Source organism: Rhincodon typus, chromosome 30 (assembly GCF_021869965.1).
Source record: "Rhincodon typus isolate 14 chromosome 30, sRhiTyp1.1, whole genome shotgun sequence".
Lineage (NCBI taxonomy): Eukaryota > Metazoa > Chordata > Chondrichthyes > Orectolobiformes > Rhincodontidae > Rhincodon > Rhincodon typus.
This window is the reverse complement of record NC_063361.1, coordinates 3139415-3161209: the sequence shown is the minus strand read 5'-3', so window position 1 is coordinate 3161209 and position 21795 is coordinate 3139415. Positions and strand designations below refer to the sequence as shown.

The 21795-nt window shown below is 43.0% G+C and overlaps 1 protein-coding gene across 1 annotated transcript in view; it reads right to left on the bottom strand.

Annotated features, from left to right (window-relative positions):
• ccdc103 (coiled-coil domain containing 103) overlaps nt 1–11974 on the bottom strand; it is a 19833-nt gene extending 7859 nt beyond the window's left edge. Inside the window, exons 1-3 of the mRNA XM_020518053.2 lie at nt 11801–11974; nt 10888–11039; nt 5854–5983 (exon numbers count right to left, since the gene is read on the bottom strand). Coding sequence (XP_020373642.1) covers nt 5854–5983; nt 10888–11030 — 273 coding nt within the window. The 5' untranslated portion in view covers nt 11031–11039; nt 11801–11974. The remainder of the gene's footprint in view (nt 1–5853; nt 5984–10887; nt 11040–11800) is intronic.
• Between the last annotated feature and the right edge of the window lie 9821 nt (nt 11975–21795).

The following is a 21795-nucleotide window of genomic DNA, read 5'->3' as shown; positions in this document are numbered from 1 at the left end:
ATCAGAGGAGCAGGAAGGCTGACGTCAGCCTTCCTGCTCCTCTGATGCTGCTTGGCCTGCTGTGTTCATCCAGCTCTACACCTTGTTATCCCAATTAGAAAAGGTAATCTGGAATGAGCAGTATGCTCCCTGAAAGGCATTTGTTTAATGGTATTACTCTATTACAAGCCACGATGATGTGATGTACCAGATAACATTAACTCAATTTCAGCACAGTAGCAAGAGAGGAGGCATTGGAGGTTATGCTAAGACCCAGGACTTCATCTTGACAGAGCAGCAACACAGGAGGCAACAGAGGATACAGTGAAGCCCAGAATTGGGGAGCACAGCACTTTAGCTTCAAAGCTTGAGAAGAGACATGGTTTAATAGCTGAAGCCTTGAAACACACAATGGGGGAGGGGGGCGGAAATCCAACAGCAATATCAAAAGGAAGTACTGGTTAAATTGGCTCATGATCTGAAAATATTTTTCTTCTGGTAGATGGAATTAATGGAGAAAAACATCTTCCCTTGGAGAAGCAGAGGCTCAGCATCCAGCTGCTAGGAAACAGCCCACACAGAGTTCGGAAAAACAAACTAGAGCAACAGAGAAAATCTGTAAATTCATCTAATGGTTTAAAACAAAACTGCTGCTGGGGACTGTCTTAGCAAAGTATACAGTATTGCAGTTGTTGACTGGCTTGCCGAGCTGGCTTGTTTTTGTTCAGATGTTTTGTCACCATGCTAGGTGACATCATTAGTGGAGCCTCCGACGAAGCGATGTTATTCTACTCCGCTTGGAATTTATACTATTCAGTCTGTTGTGGTGAGTACTGTCATTTCCAGTTTTGATCAGGGCAGATAACCAAGACGTCATGAGAATGAAACCAGAAGGCACAAACACCCCCCACTTTTATGGACTGCCTAAAGTACATAAATCAGACATCCCTCTCAGACCCATTGTTTCCCTGCCAGGCGCACGGTCACACAAATTGGCCAAGGACCTACAACAGAGATTGAAACACCTAGTAGACGGATCACCCCATTCTATCCATTCAACCCAAGATTTCCTCGATACCCTCGAGAACATAAAAATCAGCGACAACTAGGTTATGGTATCCTTTGACGTCACAGGTTTATTAATATCAATTGACATCCCACTAGCCAAAGAAACAGTGGCCACATTACTAGAGGAAACAGCAACGCAGACGAGCAGCTCCATCAGCAAAGATAACATATTTAAATTACTAGACCTATGCCTCACCTCACTTTGTCTTTAATGGTCAAATGAAGAAACAAATCAACAGCACACCAATGGGGTCACCCATCCCAGGACTCGTTGCAGAAGCAGTAATGCAAAGACTAGAACACACTACCCTCCCCCATATTCAACCTAAACTGTGGATCCGGTACGTAGACAACACATTTGTCATTATTAAACGCAACAAATTAGAAGAGACCCACCACCTCATCAGGTATTCACAGGAATTAAATTCACAAGGGAAGAAAACAACAATCAACTTCCGTTTCTGGATATTACAGTAAGTGACAAAACGGGGAGTTCCAAACCTCAGTGTACAGAAAAGCAACCCATACAGATCAAATCCTGAACTTCCACAGCAACCATCCCAATGTCCATAAACAAAGCTGCATTAGGACACCATTTAAACGGGCCAGGACACACTGTAACACTCCAGAACTATGCAGGAACGAGGAAGAACACTTATACAAGATCCTCGCTTTAAATGGATATCCCCGCAGATGCCTACAAAACAGACAACAACAGGCGGACACAGTACGACCTAACACACTGGCTACACTGCCCTACATCAAGAACATATCGGAACTGAAATCAAGACTCCTAAGACCACTAGGAATCATGGTGGCCCACAAGCCCACAAGCCCACAGCCACTCTACGACAAACACTTACATGGATTAAGGACCCCATTCCCACAACATACAGACCAAACGTGGTTTACAAAATACCATGCAACGACTGCCACAAACATTACATCGGACAGTCAGGAAGGAAACTAGTCATCAGAATACACGAACATCAGCTAGCAGCAAAACGGCACGACGAACTCTCTTTAATATCAGTACATTCAGACAATGAAGGCCATCAATTTAACTGCGACAAAGTAACCATAGTAGCCCAAGCCAAACAAACATGCATAGGAATTTCTAGAGACATGATTCTCCACCCATACTTCAAATCAACAAACATATAGAATTGGACCCCATATACAAACCCATACAGATCAAAACCGGAAATGACAGTACTCACCATAGCAGACCGGACAGTATAAATTCCAAGCGGAGTGGAATAACATCGCTTCAATTGGAGGCTCCACTGATGATGTCACCTAGCATGGTGATGAAACGTCTGAACAAAAACAAGCCAGCTCAGCGAGCAAGTCAACAACCTCATCCACAACCCAAGCTACAGATCTTCGCCAAAACTTAAGTATACAATATTATTGTTTTTGAAGGTTGCAGTTAACTCAGAAATAAGTGAGATTGTCAGAGTCAATATAATAAGGTATCATAATAAGGTAAGGCAAAGTAGAATAAGAGAGGGTGGTAAAGTTAACATAAGAGTAGTAGGTTTAATTTAAGTCTAGCTCAGTCCTGTATGTTGCACAGCCTGTAGAATCATAGAATCCCCACAGTGTGGAAACAGGCCATTTGGCTCAACAAGTCCATACAGATCTTCTGAAGAGCATCCCACCTAGACCCATTCCCCTTCCCTAGCCCTGCATTTCCCATAGCTAATGCACCTAACCTACACATCCCTGGACACTATGGGCAATTTAGCATGGCCAATCCACCCAATCTGCACATCTTTGGACTGTGGGAGGAAATCAGAGCACCCAGCACAAACCCATGCAGACATGGGGAGAACATGCAAACTCCACACAGACAGTTGCTCAAGGCTGGAATCGAGCATGGGTCCCTGGCACCGTGAGGCAGCAGTGCTAACCACTGAGCCACCGTGCTGTGGGAAATCATAGATACTCGAGGCAGTTTGGAGGACCTTATGGGCAGGGTATGCCACTGGTTTGATCAGCTTCAGCACCAGGCTTCAGAGCTTCAGCGTTGGCTGGAGGAACTGCAAGGCTCACAGTTGCGTGGATAGCACGCTTCTAAAATGTAATCACCGGAAGTTTAAGGAAATGCAGTCAGAGGGGGAATGGGTGACCACCAGTCAGAATAAGGGAGGCAAGGAGGTAGTCAGGAAAATCCGGGAGTCTATTTCACTTGAGAACAGATTTTGTACTGGTAAATAATGAGAGCTACTGAGATGAGGTGAAATCTCAGAGTGGTGAGTCTGAAGAATTCTCTGTCAGAGGAAGTGGTGGAGGCCAAAACATTGAATATTTTCAAGAAGGAGTTACATATAGTTCTTAGGGCCAAAGGAATCAAAGGGCATAGGGAGAAAGCAGGAGCAGTTAACTAAGTTGGATGGGCAGCCATGATAATATTGATGGCAGAGCAGGCTCATAAGGCCAAAAGGCCTCCTCCTGCTCCAATTTTCTATGTTGTGACAGTGTCCCTGGGAAGTGCAGCCAAGTCGAGCTGCACAAGACGGGAGCCGAAAGGGAGGAGATCAATAGTGGCTGGAGATTCAATAAAGAGGGGTACAGACAGGCATTTCTGCAGCTGCAGATGTGACTCCATGGTGTTACCTCCCTGCGGCAGGGTCAAAGATGTCACTGAACGGCAGCAGAGCATTCTGAAGCAGAAGGGTGAACAGTCAGAAATCATGGTTCACATTGGGACTAATGACTAGGTGGAAAAAAAAAAGAGACCTGCAACAAGAATTTAGGGTGCCAGGAAGCAGTTTAAACAGCACCTCAAAAGGTTGTAATCTCTGGATTACTCCAGGTGCCACACACTAGTGGGTATAGGAATAGGTGAATAAAACAGACGAATGGTACTTCACGAGTTGGAGCAGAAAGGAGCGTTTTAGATTGCTGGATCACTGCAGTCATTCTGGGGAAGGCGGGTGCTGTGCAAGTCCAACGGGGGTTATTTACTAATTTGGCAGGAGATGGAATATGGAGTGGACGTACAGTAGAAGGTGATGTACAGACAAATATAGAAGAAGAACCAAATCAGCTTAAAAGATAATTATTTTCACCCAGACAATTGTGGTATCTCAAACTCACTGCCTAAAAAGGTGGTAGACTCAGGAACCATCATGACATTTAAGTAGTCTTTAGACAAACCATAGCATACAAAATAAAGGGCGAAGTGCCAGTAAATGGAATTCAGATAGATAGATGCTTGATGGCCATGGGATACAATGGGCCAAGTGACTTTCTCCATGCTGTTAAAAGCTCTGATTCTAACTCCCTACAGGGAACTTTCATGCACTATTGAACTGTATGACCAGCACAAAAACAGGCCATTGACCTGATTGAGGATAAATGCTGACATGTCAATGTAAGCTATCTTCCATTTAAATTGAACTTAAACAACCAGCATGACCAATTGGCATTATTTTCACATGCATCATCCAACTGCCCCTTAAATGCATCTATGCTATTTGCCTCAACGACTCTATGTGGTGGTGTGATCTATGTTCTAACCACTCTGAATAAAGAGATCTCTCCTCATCTAAGTTTTAGATTTATTAATAACTATCTTGCATTTATGGTCCCTTTAGACAGCATTTCTTGCACAGGAGGATAATGAGAAAAAACAAAGCGTTATCCTCATCTGTCTTTGTATTGTCAAGCCACTTACCCTCATCCATCTCTTACACATACAGACTAGTTACTTTCCTTTGATTTTGCCAGTTTTCAACTGCCTTTACACATTGGCCACTCAAACTGATCTATTGTAACACACTTCCTGCTATATGGTTGAAACATACTGTCAATGGGCTAGCAGCTTTCCCTTTAGCTCAGTGTACGTCACTGGGGAATTAAGTGAGCAAAGAAATTATGCAGAAAATACATTGAGAAAGGAATTTTATTTTGCTAAATTTAAAACAAATGGAAGTTTATATCATGGAAGGATAGGCCTGCAATGAGATATACAGCTCTCCCAATGAAATACTGAGTCTTGCAGATTAGCCTCTGTTGGTGAGATAACTGACTCGGAAGCAGCAAATACGGTCAGGATTCCTCACTCTTTACATTATGCGTAAAGTTTACACATACAAGAAAGGTCAAACTTACTATAATGTTCCCAGTGTCAAAAAGCCAACCACTGTTTGAGGCAAGGGAAAGAAATGGGAAAAGAAGGCCATTTAGCTCCTCAAATCTATTCTGTCATTAGATGACAGCTGATTTGTATCTTAACATCATCTAGCCTTTTTGGTTCCATTCCCTTTCTTGCCCAAACAAATCACTACCTTGCTCATAGCAAAGCTGCATTTTAATCCTTTGATACAAATATAGGCAGTCATCAAAGCAGATTTGACCAAGGTCGGTTCATCCACTAATACAGAATGTGAGCTGGGATTAGAGTGATACGAGTCAGATTAGTTTTACCCGACTGACATGTTGTTGAAACAGTAATTCCTATTGATCTCAGCTCTGAAATTTCCAATTGACCTCAGGCTCAATAGCTTTTTGGAGGAAACAATTCTGTATTTTCAAACTCAGGTGGAAGTGTGCTTCCTGACATAATCCCCAAACCATTAAACTCTAATTAAAGATTTTATCCTTTCGTTCTGGACAGACCAAAAACAGAGAATATAGTTTCTCCCTATTTACCCTATCAATTCTTGAACATTTAAATTAGATTGCTTCAAATTGTGTAGTGGTGAGCTTTAATGTTGCATTCAAGATACATCATCATCTGACTTCTACAGAATGCTACCTATATTTATTCCCACCGAGTGGCCATTAGACACTAACCTGGGATAGCCCCACCTGGAGACTGTCCTTTATGCTCGTTGACTGAACACATGAATTCCAGGGTTGATTCCTTGCTGCCAACTTGTCTTGCAAGTCCAGGGGTTTCAGGTGTGATGCCAGCACAATATCCCTGCATAAAGTAGAAACATTGGATTGATTTGCTGAGATTTGTCCGCCCTCAATTTTATGACTTCTAATTTTCCTAGTAGAAGCCTTACAGTGCTCTGTGGGTAAGGAGACTAGGAAGTTCAGTACTCTCCCACACAGATCATGAAGTTTAGTTTTCATTCCTGACACGTGTTCAGTCAAGGCACTGATGGGCAGAAATAAAACTGTAAAAAAAATGGGCAAAAGAAAGTTTCTGAACAGGAACAGCTTTTAAGTTTAAAAGATACAACATTCACACCTCCACACCACGTCTCTCCATTCTTTTGCCATAAGTAAACCTTGTTACATCAATTCAATGATTTCCCAGAAAGTGGATTCCCTACATCTTTCAGTGAAAGTGTTCCACCTGACTTTTCTTCCTTCACTTTCAACTTCCTGACACTTGAAGTGTGCTCCAAACAAAATAAGAAAAAAGGAGCTCCTGTTCCTGATCACTATTTTTTGTTGGAGGTGTGGGGACATCAGGTAAAGACAAATTGCTGCTAATTCCCATAATTAGACAGCTTTTAAACATTTGTAGTCTAGAGTCTCACATTTGCAGAAGAGAGCAGAGGGCTGCTTTTTCCTGTGTGCAGGTGAATGTATTTGGGAAAACAGGAGGTAGAATTGGATGGGGAGAGCTATACTGCTTTATTGAAAAAGAGTCAATGAAGATATTATAGAATCCCCAGCCTGTGTTGGGGTCCTATTACTTCCTATTTGGATTATATTCCAAACACAAGGCACTTTACGGTAGAAATTCAAATTGGACAAAAACAAATTTTCAGTATGACATGGACCACCTGTTAGAATGCTTATCATTAACATTCACTTATTCATTGGTGCTGAATTTCAGGTGGAATGTACATCAGACAGCCATTCTAACTTCAATTATTCTGCCCTACTGCCCAAGATATTCCTCTGCTCCACTGCTTTCTGGATCATTTTCAAAATCATAGCAAAATGAAATAAGAATTATTAATTTTTAGTGCATCACCTACTGATGTCTGCTGCATATTTTCAGACTGAAGATTCAATTAGCAGTTCAGGTGAAAACAACGGAGGATGTTTCAGGTCTTTGGGAACAAAGCTAGCCTGGCTCTTCTGAAGTGGTGCTCAGATACCAAAGAATTCTAAACAGAGACTGAAAATTAAATCAAGCCCACCAAGACATTCACAAGGTGCTTGATGGAAATAAAATTCGCAAAGCAATAGGGATGGGTGAGGGAAGTGGGTCAGAAGGGATTGCTCCATAGAGAGCCAGCAATAGACCCAATGGACCAAATGGCCTCCTACTCTGCTATAAATGGCTCTAAAAACTCACAGAATGTCTAGATTTAACAGTACAAGTATCTGGTAACACAATCAATTTCTCCATGCCAGAGAAAAAAAATTTAAACTGTGAAGTTTCATGCCAGCAGGTTGTTAATTCTTCCTTTAGATACTTAAAATATTAAAATTTTCTTTTCATTTTTTTCCCCTCTCTATCAAAACTTTCTTTCTTTCCCTTCTCATTTGGTACTTAATTTTACTCTCATCCATCACATTTCCTTCTCTGTTGCCAATAGACAATGCTAGAAACACTCAGCAGGTCAGACAGCATATGTGGAGAGAGCAAAGACATTTAACATTTCAAGCTGGTGATTTTGTTTCAAACCAGATAATCTATTTCGGCAATTTCAATTGAGGGGTAAACATTGACCCACTTAGGAAAACATTCCTCCTCTCCTTCAAAATTTCTTCATTTAAATGACAGGGCAAACAAGCTTATGTGTAACATCTCACCCAGCACTTCCAACACTACAACAATCACTCAGTACCACACTGGGATTCCTGTTGGGGTTTTGTGCTTCACTCCCTGAAAAGGAGTTGAACCCATGATAACTGACCAAGAAATGAGGGTGTTTCCACGGAGTCACTGTTAAGATTCTGACAATTTAGATATAGCATACCGTTGTTTATTTGGATTTTTATAGTCTTTGACAAGGTTCCACATGGTAGACTAATTAGTAAAGTTAGGTCACATGGGATTCAGGGTGAGCTTGCCAACTGGATACATAACTGGCTTAACAGGAGACAGAGAGGAGGGTTCCTTTTTGGACTAGAGGCCTATCACCAGTCGTGCTCCACAGGGATCGGTTCTGGGTGCTCTTTCGTTTGTCGTTTATATAAATGATTTGGATGAGAATATAGACGGCATGGTCAATAAGTTCGTGGATGACACCAAAATTGGTGGCATTGTGGACAGTGAAAAAGGTTTTCTAAGACTACAACGGGATCATGACCAAATGGGTCAATGGCAGAAAAATGGCAAATGGAGTTCAATCTGGACAAATGTGAGATACTGCATTTTGGTACAACAAACAAAGGTAGGGCTTATACAACTAATGTTTGTGCCTTGGGGAGTGTTGTAGAATAGAGAGACCTAGAGGTGCAAGTACATAATTCTTTGAAGTTTGCGTCACATATAAAGAGGGTGGTTAAAAAGCCATTTGGCATGCCTGCCTTCATTGCTCAGTCCTTCGAGTATAGGAGTTGGGAATGTTATGATGAGGTTGTACAGGACATTGGTGAGGCCTCTTCTGGAATACTGTGTCCAGTTCTAGTCACCCAGTTATAGGAAAGATATTATTAAGCTGGAGAGAGATCAAATGAGATTTACCAAGATGTTGTTGGGTATGGAAGGTTTGAGTTATAAAGAAAGGCTCGAGAGGCTGGAACTTTTTCCACTGGAGCACAGAAGTTGAGAGGCGACCCAATAGAAGTTTATAAAATAACGAGGTATAGGCAGAGTTAATGGTAGCTGTCTTTTCCCTTGGATGGGGAATTTCAAGATTAGGGGCACATGAGAGAGAGCGAGAGAGGTAAAAAAAAAAGTGAGGCAAATTTATTTTTTTTTAAAAACACAGAGGGTGGTTTGCATGTGGAATGAACATCGTGAGGAAGTGGTGGATGTGGGTACAATTACACCATTTAAAAGACATTTGGATAGATACATGATTAGGAAAGGTTTGGAGAGATATGGGCAAGGAGCAGGCAGATGGCACTAGTTTAGTTTGGGACTTTGTTCACCATGGACTGATTGGACTAATGCTCTATGACTCTATAATGGCCAAATGATTGAATGTAATTATAAGGCAGAGATCAAAGGGCCATGTCTTACAGGTGATTCAAATCCATAATATCTGAACTCTTAGTGGAAATAAGGTAGTAAGTGGGATTGCAGACTAAAGGCAGGGGTAGGAAATAACGGTCTTATCAAATAAGTAACAAAGTGCAAGAGGGTGAATCCAATAATGAGAAAGTGCTCATCTCCAAAGAACTGATCTACCACTGAGACACAATGGTACCAGTTCGCTCAAAACAAAATCATACAAGTCTATCACCGACTTCCCACAATACTCTTTTCTCCTCCTAGTCAAGATATGCTTCAGCAATCCATAATACTTCTGTATTGAACAAGATCACAGAATCATCATAGAATCCCTACAGTGTGGAAATAGGCCATTCGGCCCAACAAGTCTACACCACCGCTCTGTAGAGCATCCCACTGAGACCCATTCCCCTATCCCTGCATTACCCATGTCTAACCCACCTAACCTAAACATCTCTGGGCACTATGGGCAACTTATCATGGCCAATCCACCTAACCTGCACATCTTTGGACTGTGGGAGGAAACTGGAGCACCCGGAGGAAACCCACACAGACACGGGGAGAATGCGCAAACTCCACACAGACAGTCGCCCGAGGCTGGAATCGAACCCGGGTCCCTGGCACAGTGAGGCAGCAGTGCTAACCACTGAGCTACCGTGCCGCCCAAAAAATCCACTGTGGGATTTGAACCGATGTCCCAGAATATTAATCTGGGCTGGATTACAGGCCTAGTGACATTACCACTACACCACCATTTCCCTTAGGAAGATAGGAACAAACTACTGCTGGAAGCTGGAGGTACAAAGAATATGTGCTCTGACAGACAGCAGTCAATATTGGACATATCAACATGTCTGTTTTTGGAGATGAGCAGTTTTTGTTCACCTCAATCACATCACTGCGCTGGGGATGAGAGGCAAGGGCCACATTCAATCAAACCGCTCCTTCAAAAGGAAAAGATTTCTAGTCTATTTATTCCAGCAAACACATCACTAGATGGAAAACAAACCAAGATTCACTTGGTTCATGTTCTACCATCCTGGTGGTAGCATGATACATAATAAATTTACATATGAATATAGGTATTAGAGGCAAGAGGAGACCATCCAGCTCCTCAAGCTTGTTTTTGCCATCAGATAAGATGGTGGATGATGCAATTGTGGCCTTAATTTTACTTTCCTGTATTCTTCTAATAACCTTTGATTCCATTGTTTATCAAGAATCAATCTAACTCAGTGTTAAAAATATTCAATGACTTCTCCTCCACCTGTATCGGAGGAAGAGTAATAATCGATCAAACACTATCAATTAGAGTACAGCAGACCTCATTTATGGTAAAAATCCAGTTGTGGAGAACTTGCAGAATCACAGGTCAAACTCATCAATTCCTCAGAAGTCTGTTAAACAAAGGTTTCAATTATCTCATAAAACATCATAAACATTGAAAATCTGAAAATTTAATCACCGAGAAATTGAACTACTCTATTGTTTCTATCTGCACTTTTGCTGAACGGTGAGGCATTGGACCTCTGTTCTCATTTCTACTTAGCCAGTGGTCTGCGTATTATAACCAGTGTTCAGTATTTCCATTCTCCGATTTTAAAAAATCAGGTGGTAACCACAGCCTGACAGACCACAGATGTGCCTCATGTATTCTAAAATGGTGTAAACCTCCTAGGCTATTGGCATCAATAATATCTGAATGCAAGCTTCAACACTGAATTTCTCATTACCTGAATTCCTCATATGATCCCACTTTCTGATGAATGGCCCTGAACTTTGCTTCATTTTCTCGTTTGTGTTTCTCATCAAGGAACAAGGCGGTTTCTAACTCTCTCTTCAGAGCCTTGAAATCAAGGGTGTCACTTTCCTCCATCTGCAGTGACTGGAGGGAACAGGAGGAAAATCATGAATGACCAGCTGTTCAGGATACAGACAGCATTCTCCAGTCAGTTTGGAGACTGATGCAAACAAAGCTAACTAAAGGAACTGCCTGGGATCAGTTTCTGGCAGTGACTCAGATGTTACTTAGCATGGCGACCAGACGTCTGAACCACAACCAGCCAGCTCGGCAAGTAAGTCAACAACCTCGGTGACTCTCAGACATGCAGCTAGAAACCCAGCATCTGAACTGGAGTAAGACATGATTCAAACCTAGGGCAACAAGGTGCAGGGATTCAAACCCAGGGACTCATTCTCATGTAGCAATTGACATCATGAGATTTATTTAGGCTGGATTAATTATCTACTGCTCTAGGGGCATCACAATGGCTCAGTGGTTAGCACTGCTGCCTCACAGCACCAGGAACGTGGGTTTGATTCCACCCTCATGCGACTGTCTGTGTGGAGTTTGCAAAAAAAACCAGGAACCTGGGTTCGATTCCACACTTGGGTACTCCATACTCCGAGGGTCAGCGTGGACTTGTTGGGCCGAAAGGCCTGTTTCCACACTGTAGGGATTCTATGATTCAGCAGGAACCTGCCATCACTCCATACTTCAAGCTCCAGCTAATTCTCCGCTTTCCCCTGGCCTTCCCTCTCAATCTCTTTCTTCCAGTTCTTGGCTTCTTGACCCATTTCGCCTCTCAACAGCGAGTGAAGCCATTGCTCAGTCCAAAAACCTCTCGATGTTTAATCTCCCCTCACCTCAATCCACCGTCCCTTTTGATACCCGATCCCTTCCTGCCTCTTCTATAGCCGGTGTCCGGGGAGACTGCGAACAAATAAACCGAAACCGGGAGAATTACACGGCAGTGAAGTGGGTTGGCCGAAGGCCTGAGGCCTGGTGCTCACGCCGGCCACGCTCTACCTCGTGCGGTTGCTATGATAACCGCGCCGGGCCGCCCCGCCCCCCGCGCCTTGTTGCCCTGACAATGGGGGTTGCCATCACGTGGCAGGGAGGGGGTGGGGCAGGTCACTCACTTTGAACCTGCATTGAGGGGGGTCAGCTGTACTTAACTGGAGCCAGGCGCTGAAGGGCAAGTAAGGCTTTTTTCAGAAAAAAAACCCACTAACTGTAGAACTGCAATGTTACTGTGATTTCTGTGGATTGTGGCTATTTGATCGTTCAGCTTAGATGAGAATGTCAAATTGTTAACCGTGGGGTAGTATCATTACAACATACTCCAGGCCCCTCAATGGGCAAGGAATTGTCAACCCTATCGAATTACAGATAATTTACAGAATCCGATCATTTGAAGCAAATGGATCATATTAATGTTTATGCTCCATTAGTTTCTTCCCATCGTTCACAACACATCTTTTTATTCCTTTCTCCCTCATGCACTTGCAATGTGTCTATACTCATCACCTCAGCCACTCTATCTAGCAGCAAAATACTATAGGTAAACTCATTTTTTATTGGAATTGTTAATGACTGATAAAATTGTATTTGTGACCCTAGTGCTGGAATGCACAAATGAGAAAACATTTCTTTGCCTACCGTCGCTAACTCCTTTGTAATTTTAAAGACCCTATCATCTCTTTTCTAAGAAGTCCCTTTTTTTAAACAATTTCTTCAGGGCTTCTGAAACCATTTTGTGATATGATGGTAGCAACCTTACATCTGGTCTATCAGATGCTCAAGTAATGTCATTTCTCTGCTTTAAAATTTTGTTTCTCTGGAAATGAATTACAATGCTTTCTTTGCATTTTCTGGCTTTGTTGGGTTATGTTACTAGATTTATTGACTAGTATCCTGGAAGCTGTTGGTCCTGGTCCTCCTGCGTCGGTCTTCACCTTCTTAGGACGGCAGTCACAGTGACCAACGTCCCACTAGCAGTGAGGTGCAAAAGCCCTACCAGAACTAACGTATAATGGGGATGTGAGAAGCAGAAGAGGGTCTTAGGCCTCAGAAGAGGGGTGTGCACTGCAGATGAAGGCTGCATGCAGTCCTCCACGTAGTGAGATATGCTGCATCCTGTTAATGAGAGCCATGTCTCCATCATTCATTCAGCCTCAGCATATGCAGCATCTTGCTGAAAGTTCCGTGCCAGCTAACGGACCAGCACGTTACATCAAAAGGGAGTGCCTTCCTACCCAATCTGCAACATCAGTCTTTCAGAACAGGCCAACCATAAACTTACATGACAGATAACAAAGCCATGGTCTCCATCCTTGGAAGTTGCACAAGTAATAGGGTGCCTTTGGCCTCTTTTTGAGTCATTGCTGCTAACTCAGCATCATTCAGATGCCATGGTTCAATTTACAATCATCAATGACATGGTGCAATCACCCTTGACTAGCATTTAAAACCTAAGCCTGTTAATTCTGCATGTATTGTAAATGGATGATGACATGATCACAAATTATATGTAGCAGGAGTTAGCAAACCCACACCATGTATTTGCCCCTCCAATGACTTTTTCCCATCAAATTGACACTGACTCCTTCCCCCCCCGGGTGCTATCCCAGCCATTTTCCAGTTGCATTTCCCTTCTAGAGCATAGTATGTAGTGGCAGGGAATGGAGCTTGTAGTAGAACTGTTAGCCTTGTCACCACATATCCCCCACCCCCATAACCTTCAGGCCACTTTTTACCTTGCACTACCCCAAGAGCCCATTTCCACCATTCCCACCATGTGGGATCCATCATGTTGAACTCTACCTCCAACTGTTCTCCCTGCCCTTAAGCCTCAGCATTAATGTGCAGAGGCCATGGTGGTGCCACAGCCAATAATCAACCAACCACCCACAACCCCTCCTCATAGCCTACTATGCCCTCCAATGCTGTTCTGCCTACACCCTATCCACATTGAGTTTCTCTCCATCACGGTCCTTGTCCCTACTTCTACAAATACCTCTGTTTCCCACCACACCCCATCCCCCTCCATTCCAGCCTTTTGCTCCGTCAACATCATTGGCAGTGATTTCCCCCGCTATAAAGTACAAAGTATCTTTGCATCAGCCTTTCAATGGCTAGTTGCTGGTCCAGCGCAAATCTGTGCTTCCAGAACAGCCTGCAAGTGGAACAGAGTAGGTTGATGGTTAATATCAGATGTCAATGTCTAAGGAACAAGGTACACATGTGACGGGTGCCCATGAATTGTTCTCTCAGATGTTGTTTGTTGGTGAGCAATATGGAGGTGCCCCACAGCCAGCACTGAAGTGAAGTTTCCAGGTACCGACTCTAACTTCCATGTCGAGCTTGTGTGGCACATTGAGTAAGATAGGAAGTGAGTTGCAGAGTTAACAAGGCTTTTAACAAGTCATAACCCCACCTCCCCACTCCCCCCCCCCCCCCCCCCGCCGCTTAATTAGCAACTTCCCACTGCCAAGGGAGAAACTTGCCTTGCCCCTCAGCAAATGCGTAAAAAATGCACCGAGTTACTCCTGATGTCAATATAGGCCCACCAGACTTCCTGTCTAATTCTGCCATGAATGTTGCCATAGCCCAAGTCACTCAGGCCCGTATAAGATTCCATATTATGTCTCTATTTATAAAGCCCGGGATTGTGGATGCTATCTTGATCACTTTCTGAAACTACCCAGCCACCTTCAATGATTAACTTTTTAACTTTGTTTTCTTCATTTTTCTGCTTTGCACCTAAGATTCTGTACCTAGGTTCCATCGTACCTAAGACAGTGCCGTAAGTGGCGACTTGTGAACTTTTCACTGTACTCATGTGAATACATACATTCAAACTGATTTTACACATATAACGTTCATCTGCTCATGCATCTCCTGTAGGATTGTATCAATTACTTTATATTTCTTCTCCTTGTATTTCCTACCGAAACACACCACGTCACATGGGTCTGAATCAAAGTTTATTGCCATGTGTTCTTCATTCCATCAGCCTGCCAATGCCCTTTTGAACTCTATCACTGTCCTAATCCAAATTTTGTGACATCTGCAAATTTTGAAATTGTTCCCTGCACCACTACTTAGCATGTGGCAGGGTCAGGGCGAAAAGTAGTTCATCCAGAAGTGGATGGCTGTGGTTTACTGTCTTCTGACTGTTTCTTGGGGTTGGCTTAAAAAAGATATCCAGTTTTTACTGCTTTGCCCTTTTTTTTCCTTCATGAAGAAGCTGTTCATAGGGTGCCAAATAAGATCTTATTCCACGAACTGCTACTCTGCTGCATTCTGCATTGTAATTGTTGTCCTCTAAGAGCTGCAACTGTTTCTCAATTTCCCTCAGGAAAGAAGACAAAACAGAAGTGGAAAGCTTTCGAGGTGCTGCATCCTGGACTTCATCTTCCTCATCTCCAGCTTCCACTTCCCCCTCAGTGACAAGCTGTTGTAGAACAACTGTAGAGAGGTCTTCACGGTGGGACTCAAGCAGCTCTTCAACATCCTCACTCTCCACTTCTTCAAATCCAACTTGCTTTGCAAATTAACACAATGTTCTTTGATTCTTGGGAGGTCCTCTGACAAATCAAAGCCTTTAAAATCTTGAAAAAAATCTGGGAGAAACTTCCACCAAACTGCATGCAAGCAGTCCTTGTTGACATCACCTCAGGCTTCCATGATGATGTCAATTGCATTCTTGATGTTAAAGCTCTTCCAAAATTGAAGAACACTGTCCTTATTCCCCTCAGTGGCTGTAATAACCCTCTTAAGTGTGCACCTTAAGTAATAAGCTTTAAAAGCTGCTTTGCACCCTAGTCCGTGGGTTGAAGGAGAGAGCTTGTGTTTGGGAGTAGAAATAGCACTTTGATGTTTTCAGAAAGCTCACCAATGGTGGGTGGATAGCTTGGCGCATTATCTAGGATGAGGAGAATCTTGAAATCCAAATTTTCTTTCCTGAAATACTTTCTAAAAACACCTTCCAAAACATCAACAATAAGGTCAGAAAAAATTTGCCATGTCATCCAACCTCTTTTGCTTGACCTAAAGTAGATGCCTGGAGTAGACGTAAGGTAACCTTTCAAGGCTCGCGGGTTGGCAGTGGTACACCACCACAGGCTTAAGTTTTAAGTCTCCACTGGCATTGGCACCCAGCAGCACAGTCATATGATCCTTTGCCACCTTAAAGCCTGGAGCGTGTGCTTCATTCATAGAAATGTAGGTTCTTAATGGTACTCACTACCAGTATAAATCTGTCTCATCCGAATTGAAAATTTGATCTAAGTTTTAGCCTTCTTCATCAATTAAATTTTTTAATCTGGAAGGAAATGCCATTGCATGCTCCTTGTCTGCACTGGCAGCTTCGCCACATAGCTTTACATTCTGAAAAGCATAGCGGTTCTTAAAACCAGCAAGCCAGCCACCATTAGCACTAAAGGCAGGCACATCTGTAGGATTTTCAGTCTTTTTTATTAGATCTTTATAAATTGATAAGGCTTTCTCTTTTATGGTGAGAAAGGTGGTCCCAGATTGCTTTTTCGTTTGATCTTCTATCCACACACTTAGAAGCCACTCCATCTCCTCAGGTTCCTTTGTCTATGACTTCACAGATTTACTAGCACTCAAACTTGTTCCAGCAATGCAGCTTGCTTTAATCTTTTCTGCATTGTCTGTAATGATGCATAAGGTAGCCTCCTTTATTCCTGTTACGCGAATTATATCAAATATTCTCTCATTACGCTCAAAGCGCTTTATAACATTTAGCTTCTCTTCAGTGTTATAGCCTTTCTTTCACATTCACCACCTGTAATTTTAACACCAGGACACTTCTTGCTAGCATTCTTGTCACTTTGTCCTCACATTTTTTTGGGTAACATGGCAGAATTTTCAAAAAAAAACAAAAATCACACTGTACTGTATCTCTCACAGAAAGCGCTTCATGAAAAACGATCGCTGGTGCAGAGACATTTTTGGCACTGACATTGTGCAAGCTCAAGAAAAAGCCTGCAAAACAATGGTGTAATGTTGACGCATTCTCCTCAGCACACCGATGGAATCGCGTTATAGCCAACACAAGTTCGGGTTTTAGAAATAGTGTTCCCCTATTTGTCAGTCCCATAAGAGCCACTTTGTGTTGCCGGAACAAGCGTTATAGCATAACTGACTGTATTCCCTTAGCCTAGCTGCTTATTTGCTGCACCACTGGGCTAACGTTCTGTGTTTCATGCACAAGTATTCCCAAGTGCCTTTGTGATGCAGCTTTCTGCAGTTTTCCTCCTTTTAAATAATAATGTGTTCTTTTGCTCTCCCTTCCAAAATGAACGCCCTCATTTTTGTCGACATTATACTCCATTTGCCAACTATTTTCCCCCTAACCTATCAATATTTCTGTAAACTACTTGTATCCCTCTCACAACCTACCTTTCAACCTATTTTTAAGTCATCTGCAAATTTGGCTATGGTACATTTGCTTCCTTCTTCCAAGTTACTCAAGTATATTGTAAACAATTGCGATCACAGCACTGATCTGTGTGGAACTTCACTGGTCACAGGTTGCTTTTTTTGCATGGGCTTCAACTTTGCTGTTAAGCATGTAATGTAGCACACTTATCTGAAGTCCATGTACATCATGGCAGCACGATAGCTCAGTGGTTAGCACTGCTGCCTCACAGCACCAGGGACCCAGGATCGATTCCACCCTTGGGCGACTGTCTGTGTGGAGTTTGCATATTCTCCCCGTCTCTGCATGGGTTTCCTCCTGGTGCTCCGGTACCCTTCCACAGCCCAAAGATGTGCAGGCTAGGTGGATTGGCCATGCTAAATTGCCCCTAGTGTTCAGGGATGTGTAGATTAGATGAGTTATGTGGGATGGGTCTAGGTGGGATGCTCTGAGGGTTGGTGTGGACTTGTTGGGTCGAAGGGCCTGTTTCCACACTGTAGGGATTCTATGATTCTATGATCATATCATTCGTCAAAGAAGCCCCAGTGAGTTGCTGCTTCATCTTGTGGTTGATAAGTACTGTTTTCATGATTTACCTGTGCTAGCATGAATGTTTAAGATGGTGCAGAGACTGCCAATTAAGTGGATTGCATTGTCCTGGATGATTTCGACTTCTTCAGTGTTGTCGGAGCTCCACTAAACCAGGCAAGTGGGAAATATCCATCACGCTCCTGATGGATCAGGCTTAGGTGAGTAACAAAATGCGTTACTCAAAGACAATCACTTTCCTTGACCTTTTGAGTCAGCTCTTTGAATAAGGCTGCAAATAAGTCTGGGGCTGAGTTAATCTGGTGAAACCCAAACTGAGCAATGGTGAGGAAATGCTGTGTAGGTACTGTTATCTGTTTGATAGCACTGTCAATGACACACCTCACAGCACTTTGCTGATGATTGGGAATAGACAGATATGGTGGTAACTGGATTTGTTCCGCTTTTTGTAGATAGGACATACTTGGGCAACTTTTCACATTGTCAAGTCGACGCTGGAGTCACGTTGTACTGGAACAGCTTTGCTAGGAGTGCAGCTTGTTCTGGAGTGTAAATCTTCAGCATTACAGTGGCAATGCTATGAGGGCCCAAAACCATAGCTATAACCAGTACCTTCAGCCATTTCTTGATATCACAAGAGTAAATTAAATTATCTGAGGACTGACCTATGTCATACCCGGAACCTCAGGAACAGACTGAGATGGATCATCTGCTCAACACTTCAGGTTGAAGATGTTTTCAACTGCATCAGTTTTGTCTATTGTACTGATGTGATGGTTCCACCATCACTGAGGAGGAGATATTTGATGACCTTTCGCTTCCAGTTAGTTGTTTATTTATCCTCCACCCATCTGTAATTGGAAATATTAGGGTCCACCAGCATTAAATATACAGCTGCAAATTGAGCTGGATTTTCACGGTGTTGTGGGACTCCATGGATGTGAAAAATAGGAGCCAGGACCTGGTTCAGGGGTAATAGCCTGTCACAGTTGTTGTGAACCACAGTCTGAATGATGTGTCCTTTGAAAGCTAAGCACAAAATGCCTTATCTGTGCATTCTATTTTACACTATGCCGCTTGACCAACTCCACACCTTCTGGCTCCTCATCAAGTCAAGTCAGCATAGTCTTACCAGACCATAGAGCTGCTCTCTCATTAGAGAGAGACGACTGGTGGTGATTTAACCTGAGGGCCACCATACTTCAGGTGAGGGGAGAGGTTGAGAAGGAGAGTTCTTCATAGTAACCTCAGCTGGTGTGGGGATTGAACCCATGCTATTGGCATCACACTGCTTCACAAACCAACCATCCAGTCAACTGAGCTAAACTTATCCCCCTGGCTCCTCATACCCTCCATGTCAAGCCATGCCGTTCCACCTAGCCCCTCCCATAGGTATGGTACTTCCATGCCCATTCACTCACTATATACTGTTGCAGGTACATCAATCGTTTGACACCTCTTTATCTTGTGCACCAAGCACTGAACAATTGGCAGAGTTGATCAATTGACAGAATAAATCAGAATAGACATCAACAGATCAATGGTTGGTTGTCTGGCTGTAAGCTAGGAATGCATATAGGGCAAAGATCCTATTGTTACTGTTGAGTTAATTGGTTCTGCACAGAGTGTATCGTTATTGAATGAGTATGGAGGTGTCATGGCTTGACCTGGAAGGTATGAACGTCATATGGGAAGGTTCCACGGAGAGGTTACCTTGATTTGGAGGGTATGAGGGGTTATGAGAAGTGGGTGGGGTTGATGATGCAGCATAAGTAGGATATGGGGAGTCTGAGAGCTAAGTACTTGTTCTTTCTTTTGTTATAATTGTTATGACTAGGACAAAGGTGCAGAGCACTCTTTCAGACAACTTGTCTCAGCATCCAGCAGCCCCTTATGGATGTTTCTGAACTCTTTCTGGGTGAGGTGGCAGGCCAGCTCCTGTTGTCATACCCCAGAAAGAAAATGCCGCTTTTACTAGCATTTTCTCCTGACACAGCTGTGCTGAACCAGGATCTTTCCTGTTTCCTGCTACCCACATTCGGAATGAAAATCCAGCCCTTTGTTATGATTCCTGAGTTGAAATAATTTATGTAAATGATGGCCACCAAGAGTGTTACTTCTCATCCCTGTCAATCTGAGTCGACCTTTAATTAATGCTCTTTGTTTTCTACCAGTTATCCAGCCTGTTACTTGTTCTTTGAATCCTTGGAGCTCATGTTGAGGCATGAGTCTAGAATACCATATCTTAGTTTTTCAGAAGGCCTTTTAAAAGATATATATATACATCACATCTTCTGCATTATCCTAGTCTACCCTTTCCGATACTTCTATAAAAAATTAAATTAATGTTCACTGAATTCCCTTCTGAATTCCATGCTGACTAATATATTTTGGTTCCTAGATGTCTTTCTATTGCATATTTAAGTAAAGATTGCTGTATCCAGCTACGTTAGGATATGCCGGTGCTCTCAGATTTTTGCAATGCCTTCCGAAATTTTTGTTGCAAAGGAAATGTCGAGAATGACAGTCCCACACAGCAAGCAAAACAAAGATTAGGCCGAAGAGGAACTAGACAGACTGGGAGCAGGAGAGCAATCCATTTCAGCGACACTTCAAAGGAGAAGCACTTTACGCACTCTAGCAAAGAAAGATATAAAACTGCACATTCAAAAAAGTCAGAGACTGAAAAACATAAAGAAAAAAAGAATGCAAGAAACAAAGGGGGGAGGCATACTACACCAGACAGAGGCAGACCGCACAGGCAGCCTATCCAGGAAAGTGTGCACGGAGGCAGAACAAGCAGAGAACATAGCAGAGAGAAATCCAGTGCCCAAAACGACGCTGCAGCCAACAGAGGGAGAGTAAGCAGACAACAGAGCAAAGAGAGGCTGGGAGGCCAGAAAGACACTGCAGCCAGCAGAGGTGGAGTAACCAGACAGCAGAGCAAAGAGAGGCTAAGTAGTAGAAAAGGGGCTTTAACACACATAGGCAGAGTAAGCAGAGAATCCAGTAAAGAGAGGCTGAATGTCCAAAACTACATGGAAACTAATAGAAAGGGGCCAACCAAAACACACAGCAGGGAGAGGCAAACTGGTCGAAAAGACACTGTACAACACAGAAGAACAAGCAGATAGCACAGTACTAAGTGACTAAATGAGAAGGGAAACTTTGCAGCAGAAAGAGCGAGCAGGTGGTACAGCAAAGAGAGACTGAATGAGAGGGAACCACTGCAGCAGCCAAAGACTGAGCCAACAGCTGGGACATTAATGAGAAACTCAGTAAGAGGAAAGGCACTGCGACACAGAAAGGGAGAGAAGCAAACGGCATAGCCAAGACACAGCAGGATGCAGAAGGAGACTGGGTAAAAATACTGTATAGAGTGGCTGAGTGAGAGCAAAGCAGTGCATCACAGAGAGCGGAACATCAGTCCAGTTTAATGACTTGTTGGGAGGTAGGGGGATCGAGAAGGTAGAACCCACAAGAAGACAAACAATTCTCCAGAAAGATAATTAAAATTAATATAAAGATGAGAAATAAATTGAGTTAAAACAAGAATGTAAATTTCTATCTGTGATGTACCTTTTCTGTGTTGTTTTGAATATTTTGTGCATTTTTATGTTTTGAGTCAGCTGAACTTTTCTCTTGGAAGAGCATCCTACAAGTTGGACCACTCACAACTCACAAACAACGCTCCCAACTGATGTGTGAATTTATGATTTCTGTCTTTTTCTCCATAGAGTTTGGGTTTTCAGTGCAGTTTGTAAGCCACTGGAGGAGTATGGGTGCAGAGGACTCCACACCACCGACCCCACCCCCCACCCCACCCAACAGCCCCATCCACTCCCTCAGTTCTCACAACTG